Genomic DNA, 10,050 nt, shown 5'->3' on the forward strand with positions numbered 1-10,050 from the left:
TGCAATAATAATAAAACAACATTTGCATAGAGATTTCGTTTACAAAGCACTTTCTCAGGGGTGGGAGGCGCCGGGGTGGCCCCTGGAATCCTGGCTGGGAGGCCGCGGCCGAAGCTTGGGTCCACCCACCAGGCCAGCTTGGGACCGCGCGCGAGGTAAACAAAGCGCTATTCATCTAAGTATTTACGACTCCTCTGGGTTTCATTCCTTTTTCCCTCTCTCCTGTGAAAAGCCCAGTCTGGCTGGTCACTCAGGCCAGAGGAGGGGTGTCAGGAGTCCCGGAGGGAGCGGTGGGCTGGGACCCGAGGGAAGGGAGGCGGGGATGCCAGGCCTCCCCACCTCTGCAGCCCTCGCCCCGCCCCCGCGCCCTCGGGCTCCCCAGCTCCTGCGAATCCGGGAATCGGAGCAGCCTCGCTGGGGGTGGTTTGTGCAACTCTCCTCACAGCTCACCTGTGGCTATGTCTTCAGGTGGAAAGTCTGAACGCAGGTTTGGTAACGTCTGCGTGTGCGGGATGCGTGTCTGGGAACATACAGATAAGCAGCGTGGGGGGGCTGTGCTCGTCCCTCCCCCGCCGCGAGGGCTGCAGGTGGGAGTTCCGTACACCGAGTGGGGCGGCGGGCCCCGGGGGCGTCTGCACCTGCGTGGGGGAAGGGGGAGACAGCTGGGCGCCGCTCTTGCCTGGCTGTGCCTGGGGAGCCAAGCCTGGGAGTCATCGCAGTCATGGGAGTCGGCCTCAGAGCCTGGCCCCTTAAGGGTCCTGATGTACATACATATAGTCTCCACCTGCAGCGTGGGAGCAGCCTCCAGCAGCCCCAGCGCGAGAGAGAGGATGCAAGAGGTCATTGCAGGGCTGGAGCGGTTCACCTTCACCTTCGAGAAGGATGTAGAGATGCAAAAGGGCACTGGACTCCTGCCTTTCCAGGGCATGGACAGTGAGTGAGGACGGGGACCCCGCATGAGCCCTCTCTCCCTCCCCCAGGCTTCTCTGCAGGCCTGTCTGCTCAGCTCCCCCACGGGGCGGCCCCTGCTCTCGGCTGCTCGCCAGGGAGACTGAGTAGGGGCCTTGGGCCCACAGTCTGGGATTCCCAGCTTTGCCCCCTCTCCTCTCAGGCCTCCCCTCTTACATCCTCACCAGGACTCCAAAAAACAAAAAACAAAAACAGGGCTGGCCCTGGGAGAGCAGAGACCCCAGAGAGGTAAATTGAGAGAAGCTGGGAAAAAAACATCTTGGTGTCTCGAGCTCCCAGGCTGGCCTTGTACCCTTCCATTGCCTCTGTTTCAGAGTTGGGGGTGCTTAGACACCGTGTTGAGGTCCGGGGGCCAGCATCCAAAGGGACAGGGCTTGGGGGCCCCCAAGCCCGAGCCTTGGGGGTGGAGGAGAGGCCTGCTGCTGCAGCCTCTGAAGATGCTGCCCCCTCTGCCTTCCTCCCCGTCCAGAGTCGGGCTCAGCTGTGTGCAACTTCTTCGCTAAGGGGCTCTGCGAGAAAGGTGGGTCAGCAGGTGGGCCTGGGTGGGTGGGAGCAGGGCTAGGGTTCAGCTGGGCCTGAAATAGGCTGTTGAATTTGCACCTAGGGAGGGCAAGGTGGGATGGGACAAAATTTTAGTCTTACAACAAGTAGGCAGAGGGCACGTGGGTGGGTCCGTCAAGAACCCTGCCCCTGCTAATCACCCCCCCACCCTCCACCCCAGGTCTCCCTGATTCCACAGCAATGATTAGGGGAGTCAGGGATGCCAGAAGGAGACATTCCCTTCTTTCCACCTTGCTGGGGGTGGGAGTGCTTGTGGGTGTCAGCTGTGTCCCCCCAGGAGGCCCCTGACTTCTTTGTTTTCCTCCCAGCAGGGAGAGTGGCTTCCTTTCCCCACTCTTGTCCTCTGAATCTATACAAGACCTGCTCAGCTATACAAGACCATTTCTTGTGTCTTAAGAGAGGCCTGGCCACAGCCCGTGAAATGCTACAGCAAGCACCCCGATTTCTCGCCCACCCCAATGTGGGTCAACACGATGCTCTTCCAAACCCCTCTCCCTAAATGCAGCCACTCTGGGCAAATGCGGGGCTTCTCAACTTTTCTTCTGGTTCGTGAACCGCTCACAAGCTCTTCCTATAGAAATATAGTTGCCCCAAATTCTTGCTTCCAAAATGGGGGTCTCCAGTCCCCCTGGAGATCCAGGTTAACAAACTCTAAATGAGTGTAGGAGCTGCTTTTGGGATCCAAGTGCTTCTGTTTTGGGGAAGCTGGGAAGCCAGGAGGAGCACAGGCAGGGGAGGACCTGGAGCCATTTTTGCCACGAGCCTCCTTTATGTTTGGGCCAGCACTGGGTGAGTGGGTGAGGAGGGAAATGAGGTCACTGGTCACTCCTGGCCTTGTGAAGCCAGGACCAGTGATGCGTCCTGGGGTCCTGCCTCCTCAGCTCCGCCCTTCCAGGCTCTGGAGCAGTGGCTCGCAGTGACGCCCTCTTGGAGAGCAATAGGACTGTTCATGGGTCCGGAAGGTCAGACCCAGGCATCAAAGGCCAGGGGTAAAGGGTAAGGCTGTTTAAAAAGAACACCTCCCCAGCACCCCTCAGGTTCTATCTGAGAGTTGGCCAAGCGGGAAGCCGGTCCTGCTTAGAAACTTAGGAACCGTGGTGTCCTTCCGGCTGAGGGCAAGGCCACCTTAGTGAAGATGACAAAGAGTTAACTAGAACACTTCCATTTCCTCCTTAATTGTTACAAAGTTGGCTCTTACGTCACCATGTTAGATCTCCGGAATCAGGAAACATAACAATTTTTTAAGACATGATTCAATAGGCCCTTAATGAGCCTTACTTTGTGCTGGGACCTGGCTGGGTGGGTGGGTGTGGGGGCAGGGCTGGAAACCACGGCTCTCTGGTAGGACCCCCGCTGACCCCCAAATCAGGCTGGAGTGGGGGTGTGTAGGTTGCTGTGGGAGGTGTCCTGACAGCCTGGGGGCCTCCCGGGGGCTGAGGAGGGCCAGGGCACTGTGCCAGAGAGGGCTGGGGTGTGGCAGTGGGAACAGCCATCTGTTCAGCCGTCTCTGGCCCCCAATTCTAGCCTCTCCCAGGGTCCAGGTGAAGGGACGGAGGGAAGCTTCCAGGGGTGTGCTGGGCCCAGGCTCGGGCGAGTGGGGACCCTCAGCTGGGTGCTCTGGTGTCCGCAGGGCGGCTGTGCCCGTTCCGGCACGACAGAGGGGAGAAGATGGTGGTGTGCAAGCACTGGCTTCGCGGCCTCTGCAAGAAGGGCGACCAGTGCAAGTTCCTGCACCAGTATGACGTCACCAGGATGCCCGAGTGCTACTTCTACTCCAAGTTCGGTCAGTGACGCCCCTTCCTGGTGCCAGCCCCCCACCCCGGAGGGTAGCAGTGGGGGCCATGGGGTGGGAGGAAGGCTTGGGCGCGGCACCCAAAGGAGGCCTCGTGCATCCCAGGTGGCAGACCAGGCCTCCCTGAGCCGCCGGTGCCTGCTTCTCCCACCCCCTAAAGAAACCAGAACTGGCCTCTGCTCCTGGCTTAACTGCCCCAGCAGACTCAGGCACACACAGCCCATCCCGGCAAGGGGAGGAGAGGGTGGGGCTGGACTCAAAGGCTGAATTGTTTCCCTCCCCAGAACCGGCTAATCGCACAGCCAGACTGGCTGTCTGGAAATAAGCCTGGAACAGGCCATCTCTCAAGCCCCCGGGGGTGGGTCCGAGCTAGCGTTTCCCAAACAGCAGAGCCATTCACCGTGCTCGCGGTCCCCACGGAGCACCTGCCCCATCGCCACGCACCGCCGCCCGCCCTTTCAACCGTCTTGCTATTTTTAACTCTTCTTTTAGAAGAAAATGTTACATTGCTTCCGTCAATGGAAAACCAGCATCGCTTATTGGCAGTAGAAAGTCACTGTACACACATGATCATGAGCTTCAGAAGCGTGGTCCCTGAGATGGTCTTGTGTGGTCAGGTCTGGACCCACGCCCCCCACCCCGACTCACGTCTTTGTCCTCCGAGGGGCTACATGGGGGGAGCCACAGCCAGTTCCCGCCTCGTTTAAGAACAGATTCTGTGAATGTGTTTCAGGTCTTCGCTTTCTCAATAAAATTTTACAGCTCAGTGCTTTACAGAGTTGGAAGGAGCCTTAAGGATTATCTAGTCCAGTGGTTTTCAAACTGTACTCTGAAGAGGGACTTGGAGGGAGAGAGCTGGACCAGTCTCCAGGGACACCTCTGTCTGAGGCCGCTTGCCTTTGAAGCGTTGGGGGCTGCGGGCAGCTGTTTCTCATTAGTGTTGATGGATGGGGGGTCCTGGGTATCCAGGAAGAAGGCAAACCACCCTCCCCATCCCAAGGTCAGCAAGGGCTTCCCCTAGGCTCAAATTCTGTTTCCTGCCTGCTCCCTGGACTTGAGAACTGGCCATGGCAATCCAGGAGGGCTGCCTGCATGTGTCTCTTGTAAGGAAGGACAAAGTTTATCTGGAGCCTGGCTCCCCTTGGTCATCATCTAAAATTTTTATTTTAAAATGCCACTTTATTCTTTCAGTAAGCCCTGGTCGGTTTCCTTTTGGGGATCGGGTACTGGGTTGGGGCCCGGATATGGGAATAGGACCAGGTCCCCTTCTGCCCTCAAATAATTCCCATTGTGAGGGGCAGACATATACATCAATGGTTACAATATGTAACCTGTATTTTTGATCTTGGAGTTAACGAATGAATGATCTCTTTCTAATGTCAACGTGTACTTATCATTCTTATTGGGAGTGAATTGTTTTACTTTAAAAATGTTGTTGGGGAGATGTAGGAGTGGGGAAGGGCAGTTGAAACGGGCTAGGAAGCTCCGGTGGGGACTCTGGCTCTGCTCTTGATTGTGCTCGTCCAGAAGGTACCTGGGGCTGGTGTCTGTGACAGGCGGACCGCAGGGTGAGGGGCGGGTGCCACCTGCTGGCTGAGAGAGGAGCGCAGAGCCGGCACCCAGGCCAGGGCGGAAAGGCAACCCCGGTGCACTGACTTCCCAGGGTCTCCCTCTATTAATGTTCGCCAGCCCAGTGGGGGATGTCACTTCCATTCCTTAGGAGGATGGAGCCCAAAGTTAGCACCGTACAAGTGCAAGGTGGGAAGCACTTGCCAGCTCTCTACTGAATCCTGCTCATGGCTCCTTCAGAGCCCCGGGTCCCTAAGAGAAGTTTAAGAGGGCCCTTCCAGCATCTCCTGGTGGTCTATGCAAACAGGGCTGGCTGCTCCTAGGAGAGCAGGAGTCTTGGTCTAATGCACAGATTAGAGCACAGGCTTAGAGGAACTGCAGGTGTCCCTCTGCACCCCGTTTGTCTTCATCCCGGTGCTGACTGTGAAGCAGTATTCTGCCCTTCTTGGCATTTCCCCCAGAAAGAACTGCACCCTGGGCTTTGGAAGCAGTGTAGGTCTCATTGTGGAGACAGAGAGAGGGCTTTGACCACAACGCATGGCAACATCTCCATTCAGCGTCTACGTCCTCTTGGGCCTCTAGCTCTGGGACTCCCCTTTCTCACCTCTCCCTGTCCCTTCCTCCTTAGTAGCCCCTAAACACCTCCAGTTCCAGTCCCTCCTCCTGGATGTCTGGCCCTGCCCCAACTCTTCCAGACATGGCTGCTCACACCCAAGCCCCGTTTGGCAAATACGATTGGGATCCGCCTTTCTTAGGTTGCAGGAAGGATTAGAAATATCTTGCTGTCTTCAAGAAGCTGCTGACGACCAGAAGGCAGGCAAGTGGCTTATATGCAAGGGGCCAGGTCAGTCTAGTGTCAGGAGGGCGGAAGTGACCAACAAGACGAGCCTGTTTATGCACAAAGAACACTGGACTTTTCAGGTGATTGCAACAACAAGGAATGTTCCTTTCTCCACGTGAAGCCGGCTTTCAAGACCCGGGACTGTCCTTGGTATGACCAAGGTTTCTGCAAGGACGGTGAGGCCCTGACAGAAGAGGGCGCCAGGGGAAGGGGAGTGGGGTGGGGGTCTCTTGCACATTCCTGATGTGGCCCCATGGGGTTTGCTCCGGGCTGAAGTCCCGACAGCAAGCCTCTCCGTAGCTCTCCCCAGGCTCCCTCTGGTGGAAACCCTCCGTGGCACTGGATGGGCTGCTTGGAGCAGGCTCACTTAGGTTCACATCCCAGTGGCTTCAGAAAGTTTTGACTGCGTGACCTTAAACAAGTGACCTCACTTATGAAAAGGGGAGCAGCTCCCCCAGAGGCTGCTGGCTGGGTGGATGTAGGACCCTCTGGGAAGCCCTGGGAGTCGGGTCTGGCTCGTAGGAGACACTCAGTTCTCTCCTCTGTGCCATCACCTGGGGGTGTCCTGGATGTCACGTAAGGACATTTCACTATCTCTGTATGGCCAAACTTAGAGGCAGGGCTCTGAGCACCCGCATCCTTTCTTTTCCTGTGTCTTCAGGTGTGTTGTTCTTACTGAGTTCCTGGAGGCCATGGTTTGGGGAGGATTATGGGGAGGGGCGCTGAAGGAGGGTTAGTAAGACGTGGTTGGCTGGCCTTTGCTCAGCTGATCCTTTCATAGGTAAATAAAAGGGAGCGCACTGCAGTCCACAGCCATGTAAGTCCTCCAGGACAGTGTGCTGGGACGCTGAGGGCCCTTCTGTTTCAGGGCTGGCCGGCTGAAACCTGCCCCCGCACATTCCGAGGGCCCTCGCCCATCTCAGTCACATGCCGGGAAGTCGCGTTTCGCGGCCGTGTGGGAAGGACAGGAAGATTTCTACACCCCTGCGAAAGGCCGAGCCTATGACTGTCCAGGCCCCGTGATCAGCTTTGTCATGTGTGTTTCCTCCCTTGCTGAAGATCCTTCTGACCCTTTTCTCTCTGCCCAGCAGGTCCCCTGTGTAAATACCGCCACATCCGCAGGGTCATGTGTATTAACTACTTAGCTGGCTTCTGCCCCGAGGGATCCAAATGCCAGTTTGCACAGTAAGTGTGATTCTCCTGAGCGCTGGGCCCACTCTCTGGCTTTGAGATCTCAATCCTTCTGTGCCTTCACCGGCCCAGGTGGGAAGCGAAGTGTCCGGCAAGCACCCGCCCACAATGTTCTCCATGCACCCCTCACCCTACGCCCAGCCCGCCCTCCTGGGCAGCGTCCTCAGCTGCGCTGAACTCTAACCCACCCTGTTCGCGCGTGTTCATGCTGGGGATGGGCGCAGAGCTCTTCACAGACTTCTAGAAACCGGAGTAGAGGCCTCCCCAGCCGCCACCCTCTGCAGTGCTCCCTGGCTCCCTGGCTGGGGTGCAGGGTCCTGAGACAGGAAATCTGCAGCAGGCGGGTGCCCAGCATGTTAACGAGCAGGCGATGGGGGAGTCAGAGCCCGGCTCTAATTGCCTCTCTCTCCATACTTCCCTCAGTCCCAAGATGAATCTTTTATTCAACCCAAGCTACCTGAAGGTGAGTGCAGGCAGGCAGGGGGCACGGCAGACGTGGCTCACTCCTTTACTGCTCACGGTCCCGGGGGGAGCTCTCGGTCCCTTGGCACTGCACTGTTCCCAGCTGCCCTCACCTCATCGGCTCCGAGGACCCACCCTGGGAAAGGCACACATGCATGGTTGTTCCTCCCGGACCCCCTCCGACCTCCATAACCTCTGCTTCGGGCAGGACTTCTCAGCCCGAGGCAGCCCTCCTCCTCAGCTGGTTTGTATTAGGGAACGTGGGGTCTAGCTGAGGACTTGTGGTTCTGAGTGGTTCTACACCAGGGCCATCCTGGTCGTGCCCGGTCCCTGCGGAACAGGTGCTCTTCCTGTTGATACCAAGCCTCCTCCCCGGGTCCGCAAACCACAGCCTGTGGGGCCAAATCTGGCCCTTAGCCTGTTTTTGTACAATCTGGGACCTAAGAATGAATATTTACTATTTGGTCTTCCACAGAAGCAGCTTGCTGATCCCTGGTCTGGGTGACTGGAGGTCAGACAGAAACCAAAACAGGAGCGCGAACGCTGGGGGTCGCTACTGAGCTCTTGCTAGTGGTTCTGCACCCAGTCAATTAGCCAAGGGCCCAGCGCTGGGCGGGGAAGGCGCTGGCACGGGAGGAGGGCGGCCCCTGCTGGCTCCGAGCGGGATCGTTGGTAGAAGGTGCGAAGCCGTCTTCAGGGGAATTCACAAGCCCGTTTCTGACTCCCACCAAAAAGTATGCTTTGGGCAATAAGCTGTAAACGAAGGCATTTCACAACCCAGTTTCAGCCTGAACACCCGGCCAGAGCCCCGGCCCTCTGTGTAAAGCTGCCTGGTTTGCACAGAGGGAGTGTCTGCAGCGTTTCCTCCTGCCTTCACTTTTATCTGCAGCTCATTAGCCGGCCACTGGGTTCAGCACCTCCGGCTTCCGCCTGGAAATCTAAGTCCCCTTCCCGGACAGACTGCCTGCTCCTCCACCCTCAGACGGGGCCCCAGGAGCACCTGGTCACCTACTCCTGGGGCTCAGCGCCGGGGCAGGGCCCGTGCTACAGGGTGAGTGATGACAGGGGAGAGGTGATTAGCAGGGGAAAGTGAGGCTCCTTTTCTGCAACAGATGATAAAACCAGACTGAGGTTTAAGAGTGAATTCAGACTGAACGGGGGAATTTAGCTGGTAAGCCAAACGTTCCAACTGTAAGGTCTGGATAACCTAACCTTATTTGCACCGCCTACCAGACAAGGCTGTTTCTTTAAACAAGTAGTGAGTTAAACATCTCTCATTCCCTAGTTTGCTGCCTAAAGATTCCGAGTTATTCATACACAGTGGTCTTAAGATTTGGCAGGGGCAGGGGACAGTTTGGTAAGGAAGGCAATGTCACACCTGGAATTTCTTTGTTGCTGCCTTCTGGCTTATCAGGAAGAAAATCCTTGTTTTATACCTTCATGAGATTAGCCTCTGAACTGTCCTGACCCTTGACTTCTCTATTCTGCAAGAGAAAGGCCCTATTAGGGTAAGAGGTGAAGGAGGCAGAGGGCTGGCCTTCCTCACACAGTGGACTTCCTGGCCCTCAGACGTCCACAGCCCTGTCCTTTGGGATGGTGATGCCAGGCTTGAGTCTCAAAGGTCTTTTTCAGGCCAGAAACAGGGGCTTCACTTACAGGTGGAATCCATCACGTCCCTCAGAGAGCCAGCCAACCGTCTCCTGCAGTGCCTGAGGCAGTTTAGGATTTTTCTCTTGGGATTTGAATTTACAGAAAGTCACGCCATTAATTCTTTCTTTTAGTGCTGAAAAATGAGCCATCGTGCCAGTAAGTTAAGACTCAACGGATAGGAGTCACAGAAAAATGACCCCTGGTCTGTCTAGAGAAATGGAAGACCTTCTAGTGAAGATGCCCAAAGAGCAGTCTGTGGGAGTCTATCCCCTGCGAGCCCACTGCCAGCCTGAGCAGGGAAGGAGGTGCAGAAGCAGCCTGCTGCCTGCAGGTGTCTCTTCTCCTGTAAGTGAACGGACTACTAAAAATACACAGGCAGATGGACTGTGGCAGGAACGAGTTATTCATAAAGTGGGGGAGCAAACTGGTCGCAGAACCAAAAGTGCAAGCACACGGCAAAGTCGTCATACTCCTCTCAGCTCCCAAGCTGCTGCTGCAAATCCTGGGCGGCCGGGGCAGTTCCTGCACGTGTGGCCTCGACTGCTGCTATAAACTCACAATTAAATCAAGTGGTTTCTCTAGCATGACAGCTGCTTTCCTGTATGGCTTCCTAAAATTTAAGACTAGATTTCATGGATGCCTTACGTGAGGAATTATGGGGAGGTGGATGGTACAAGCAAGGCCTGCCCCGGGGAGTAAGGACATGGAACATTGTTGATGTCACTGTGTAAGTCAAACACCAGTGCAAGTTAATCCTCTGGGAGGGGGCAGGGTGATAAGGCTGAGCCTTTTGGAGAAATGGAGAAAAGAGTGACAACCCACGGTGGCGGGAGGACTGTTCCCCCGCCCTTTGGCAGGTGGAGGCTGTGGCCTTATCCTGCCTGGAGCAGGAGTGGGAGGCGCAGAGGGGGAAGGCAGCCTGAAGAATGCTGGCCCAGGAGACAGATTCAGGGGGTCTGAGCACCTGCTCCAGCCTGGGCTGCTGTGACACGCCCACAGAGCCACGGGGACAAAC

At 56.6% G+C, this 10,050-nt stretch overlaps 1 protein-coding gene across 2 annotated transcripts; it reads left to right on the forward strand.

Moving 5' to 3' along the window:
* Positions 1 to 763: 763 nt before the first annotated feature.
* On the forward strand, positions 764 to 9,558 carry CPSF4L (cleavage and polyadenylation specific factor 4 like). Of its 2 annotated transcripts, none has more exons than XM_010997995.3 (5): positions 764 to 933; positions 1,439 to 1,489; positions 3,161 to 3,313; positions 5,813 to 5,908; positions 6,824 to 7,159. In XM_010997995.3, the coding sequence occupies exons 1-5, from the start codon at positions 831 to 833 to the stop codon at positions 6,919 to 6,921; spliced, it is 501 nt and encodes a 166-aa protein (XP_010996297.3). In that variant the 5' UTR covers positions 764 to 830; the 3' UTR covers positions 6,922 to 7,159. The 2 variants fall into 2 exon arrangements, with proteins under 2 accessions (XP_010996297.3, XP_064351666.1); XM_064495596.1 differs by lacking the exons at positions 764 to 933; positions 1,439 to 1,489 and adding exons at positions 8,275 to 8,436; positions 9,167 to 9,558 and having other exon boundaries at positions 2,866 to 3,313; positions 6,824 to 6,917.
* Positions 9,559 to 10,050: the final 492 nt, after the last annotated feature.

The sequence above is a fragment of the Camelus dromedarius genome, chromosome 16 (genome assembly GCF_036321535.1).
Source record: "Camelus dromedarius isolate mCamDro1 chromosome 16, mCamDro1.pat, whole genome shotgun sequence".
NCBI lineage: Eukaryota > Metazoa > Chordata > Mammalia > Artiodactyla > Camelidae > Camelus > Camelus dromedarius.

Bases quoted from the DNA above. Each gene is read 5' to 3' on its own strand.
- CPSF4L (XM_010997995.3), top strand. From the start codon at position 831: ATGCAAGAGGTCATTGCAGGGCTGGAGCGGTTCACCTTCACCTTCGAG. The intron at 1,490-3,160 runs GTGGGTCAGCAG...TGGTGTCCGCAG, and splicing joins TAAGGGGCTCTGCGAGAAAG to GGCGGCTGTGCCCGTTCCGG. The intron at 3,314-5,812 runs GTCAGTGACGCC...TGGACTTTTCAG, and splicing joins CTACTTCTACTCCAAGTTCG to GTGATTGCAACAACAAGGAA.